This window comes from Macrobrachium rosenbergii, chromosome 48 (assembly GCF_040412425.1).
Source record: "Macrobrachium rosenbergii isolate ZJJX-2024 chromosome 48, ASM4041242v1, whole genome shotgun sequence".
NCBI lineage: Eukaryota > Metazoa > Arthropoda > Malacostraca > Decapoda > Palaemonidae > Macrobrachium > Macrobrachium rosenbergii.
Genome location: NC_089788.1, coordinates 52,722,071 through 52,727,047, shown reverse-complemented (window position 1 = coordinate 52,727,047; position 4,977 = coordinate 52,722,071). Strand labels below are relative to the sequence as shown.

Here is a 4,977-nt window from a genome sequence, read left to right as displayed (position 1 = left end):
CCGATCACTAGGTCACTAGTTATCAGGAGCAAAGTTATTCCAAAAGTGGGACCTTTGGATGAATGCTGAACACACGAAGTGAAGTGAGTTGCAAATGCATTATTTTAGCTGTTACCATTTCCTGTTTGTTATTACTTTAATCTTATTTTTTTTTTGGCACATAAGGACAGTTTGTTCAGTGGGACTGTGATATGTAAGTTTATAACCTTTGAGTTTTGTCATATACGAATTTTTCGTTGATAATAATAATAATAATAATAATAATAATAATAATAATAATAATAATAATAATAATAATAATAATAATAATAATAATAAACAGACCATAAGGCTAAACTTGCATTATGACAGCTGAAGCTTTTTACCTAATAAACTGAGTTTTTTACTTTATTTTCATTTTATTGCGAGTTTTTTTTTTTTTACCCACGAAAACTATAGATCTAATGAAATCCATGAGATAACTTTAGACTGCAAAAGAGACAAACCACCAATGAAGCAATGCAGGGAAATAGATGCCCAAAGCCCCATGTCTACCAGTATTTCAGAAAATCACTTCAGATATGAACAAATGTGTATACATCTGTGTAATAAATGAAAGAATGCTTAGGCAACAATCTTTTAAAATAATTTATGTAGAGAACGTGGGTCGAAATATATCAGCGGCACACTTACAGCCGAAAAACACCAACTCTGGCCCATCATTCCTTGGTCCTTGACAGGGGTCACTGCGCCTTTCGATCGCCAGTCGACATTTTCTGTCCTTTCTACGTCAGGATAATGAGCGAAGGCTTTCTTTGCTGCCTTGCTTACTTGAATAGGTCTGGTCATCTGCGCGACGAACTCTTCCGACGTCTAATGAGTAGAAAGAAGAAGAAAATGAGCGTTCCATTTCACGAAACTAAACAATATTCGGGGATCATTTTGGTCAAACTGATTTTGCGAGTGTACTGCTATTGCAAGACGACGCATTCAGGTTAAGCGGTGTCAGTCTTTTCAAAGTAACCTAAAATGCCATAAAATAAGCTAGCAACAGAATACTAACATAACCAACCCTGGCTTAACCACGACTTAATAATTTCACCTATTTAACCTGGCCTAACTTTTGTAGCTTAACTACTTAACAACCTAGCCTACTTACCTGACCTTGACCCAAGACTCCATTACCAAACACCTCAGGGACCTTTCCAAAGTAGTTGTCACTGCTTAACCCAAACATATGAATTAACAGCGCACACATAGACCTGATTTTTCTAGCTTGTGCAATATTGTATACTTGAAGCAAATTTTGCACCCATATGGAATACATATTGAATGGTATTTGACAGCGAAATTTTGAATGCAATTTTGCACCCATATGGAATAGCTATCGAATATTTTGCGCAATGTTTAACAGCAAGATTCTAAAAGGAGCAAGAAAATTGGTTAATGAGACAACCTTCAATCTCGTACCATATCTCCGAATTTGTTCATCTCGAGGTCAAAGGTCACGAGTCCCTCACTGAAGCGTTGGTTGTGTTCCTCCACATATTTCAGATTCTGCTCAAAAATGTGCTTTCGGTATAAGTCCTCTTCGGCGTTGGTGTAGGATTTGCCATGGGTTACCTGTAAGATGCTGTCATAATATGTGGCCTGTAAATTATTCACTGACACAAATGTATGCAAATATATTCACACGTCATCTCAAAGCTTTACACACTAATTGTTCAGCTTGTAATGGAACCCAAGTATGGAAATGTAATGTTCCCGCTGAAGAGAATGATTGCATTATAGCTAAGAAAATTCTGCATGATTCCTTTATGGGTGGTCCACTCCAGTCAAAATAATCGAGTCGCATCATAATGACATCCATAATATACAGTAATAAGGGGCTAAACTGAGCATACAGCAAACACTCAGTATGGGGCACGCAACATCCTGCTTCCATCCATACAGCGGCAGAATTCTGCTCTCTCACATCGGCTGGGAATAGACAGTTGAGCCCAGAAAAGTCGAGAAACGACAGCTACCATGTATATCAGTCCTTTTATAGTTGATCCAGGGGATCCAGAAATTGCAGAACCTCAAACATCTTTGACCATACTTTCCCACTGTAAATTCGACGTTCAGTAAATGTCACTAAATTAGTTTTGAGGATGACAGCCGATATGGCAGTCAGTTTAATTAATGCGGTAACTATAGCGCCGAGTGGATAAACTGCTTATTAAATGTTCGCTGCACTTTCTGTCTCCCCGCCAGTCAAAATAAGCAACACTGGATCTGTTCCATAAAATCCAGAACCCATTGGCACACGAGCTCTGATAACCTGAGAGGACCTGGGCATGAGGCTAGCAATTTCATCCTGATCGTTAGTAATTAGAAACTTGCAACAAGCCGTAGGAGTCTGGCTTTAGCTGCAATTTATCATTATTAAGCCACGGAAATCCATATGAATAAGCACGTACGTTCTATTATAAACAAAATTACTTAGAGATAATAGTTGCTCGGTATTTTCTACGTGGAAATCAGATAAGGAAATAAATGAAACGTGACCTACGTTCACTGAGGATCCCCGTATCCGAACATCAAAACACGAGCTTTTATTTAGGTGGAGGGAGTTATTTGGAAAGAAAAGTGTCTTGTTCGTTTCTTGAATTATTCCAGGCATTCGTTTTGTAAGTGAAGAGGAAAGGATCACAAACGAAACGGAAATTCTCTCTCTCTCTCTCTCTCTCTCTCTCTCTCTCTCTCTCTCTCTCTCACACACACACACACACACACACACACACAAATAGGACCTACACAGGAAGATTTCGACACAAATTTCAAGATCCCGGCATCTTACCTTGAAATTTTCCCACACGTCAGCCGCCGAAGCCAAAGCGAGATAGCAGGAAAGATGTAGGATAAACATCTAAAATAAAAAATGCGAGATGAATTTATTGACACTTTTATGCGAGTTCACTCAAATAATAATACCTGTATTATCACCACAATGATTACACATCACACACACACACACACACACATATATATATATATATATATATATATATATATATATATATATATATATATATATATATATATATATATACATGTATATATATAATATGTATATAGGCTATATGTATACATATAAATATATATACGTATATATATACATATATATATATATGCATATATAACATATATATATGCATATATATATATTTATATATATATATACATATATACATATATATATATGTGTGTATATATATATATATATATATATATATATATATATATATATATATATATATATATATATATATATTTATATGTATATATACAGTATATACAGTATACCATTCTTATTATAGAACACTCTGATGACAAGAACAGTCCAAAAACAGAGAGAAGTAGGCAGATGGTTGCACGGGACTGCAAGATGGCCGCGCAACCTCTCCTCTGTTATTTTGTCTCGCCTAATTTAAGCGACCAGAACACCTGACGTCATTCCCGCGATAACGAGATGGAAGAAAATAAATATCTCCGACCTTCGCTTTTTGTGGAGCGATTTATCTCTATTTGTTCCTCCGTATTTTCCTCTGGTTTTCTCCCCCGAGCCACGTTTTACCTACCAATTACTTATTTGATTTTTTTTTCCTGATAGGTTATCTATTTTCACCCCATGTGGCCTTTCTGTTATATTTGCCCTTGGCGAGTACCTTTGTTTCATGCCATGTGTTCACGTATTGGTTAATAATAATTACAAATATTTTCAAGACCAGCATTGATACTAATATTGATAGTGGCTGTAATGAATTATTTATATGATTTATATTAACTGTATGGTGCGTGTATCATCCACTCATCAGGAATTCGTCAAACCGTTGAGGGTTAAGTACAGACGATCTCGGCAAGGTCCACGTGACAGGGTGAGCGAAGTCCTTGGGGAATTCCAGCTGCTCTCAGATGCTTACTTTGCCAGAGTTTATTCTTAGACTCTTCAGATACGCTTGAAAAAGTAACTATTGCGCATTATATACTCTAGTTTTATTTCTCAAATTTCTTCTTTTTTTTTGGTGAACTAATTACGAATATTTGAAGTGATTTCCAAACGAATACTAGTATGATCTGGTACAAAAATTCTGTTCCCCTATCATTTAGCAATTGAACTATTCTCTGTTTACAGGAGTTTCACTTACATAGCGAGGGCTCGCCTTAAAATGCAGTCTGCCCATCACTCAGTCATAAATCTTGTTTTGGATTAATATTCCTTATCTGTCCTCAATCTCTAGGCTAATAAAAGATACCAATCAAGCACGTTGTCAACATAAACTCATCGGAGAAGTGTAAATCGTATGGAGAAAACGCCCGTCTGAGTAATTAGTGATTATATGAATTGCCAAGTATATTTGGAGTAAAGAATCTTCCTGTCTACATCAGCTAAGTAAGAAAAGAAATTATAAACAAAAAGAATAGAACATTCTGACTGCAGGTAATTTTCAGCATTACCTTCTGCATATATATTGTCGGGGCACTGACATAATCATTCTTCCAATATAACTTCCTGCTTAAAATTATGGACTCGGAAGCAGTGATGTTTATTTCATATGAAGTTTCACATTTCATTATTTTTGCAGGAGCCTGAATACAGCAGAAAATCCCTAGAAATATTTTCCACCAGCTTTGAGTAGTCTGCTCAGCGCCAGGAAGCATTTGAATCGCTAAAGAAGCTTATGAGTCTATCTCCTTGCGTTAAAGGCGCCAGACTTACAGAGGGATTTAGCAATTGTAGTCGACGCTGGTGGCTGAGTAGATGGCGCCATGTTCCTGCACAGTTCCACGAAGAGTTGGTGTTGCTTAACAGAAGGATATACTCAGCATTTGGAAATGGGAACCAAATATGTTCAGAATGCTAAAGAATTACTTTCAATATTTTAAAAAAATCTAGTACTTAATATTTTAGTAGTTGGAAAATGGCTCAGCTTCTGGTCTTAAGGCAAAGTCTAG

General features: G+C 36.4%; 1 protein-coding gene across 1 annotated transcript in view; it reads right to left on the bottom strand.

The window, feature by feature from the left end:
- Window positions 1–3,484, bottom strand: part of LOC136831388 (digestive cysteine proteinase 2-like) — a 5,884-nt gene extending 2,400 nt beyond the window's left edge. Inside the window, exons 1-4 of the mRNA XM_067091754.1 lie at window positions 3,328–3,484; window positions 2,822–2,890; window positions 1,450–1,602; window positions 673–852 (exon numbers count right to left, since the gene is read on the bottom strand). Coding sequence (XP_066947855.1) covers window positions 673–852; window positions 1,450–1,602; window positions 2,822–2,890; window positions 3,328–3,330 — 405 coding nt within the window. The 5' untranslated portion in view covers window positions 3,331–3,484. The remainder of the gene's footprint in view (window positions 1–672; window positions 853–1,449; window positions 1,603–2,821; window positions 2,891–3,327) is intronic.
- Window positions 3,485–4,977: the final 1,493 nt, after the last annotated feature.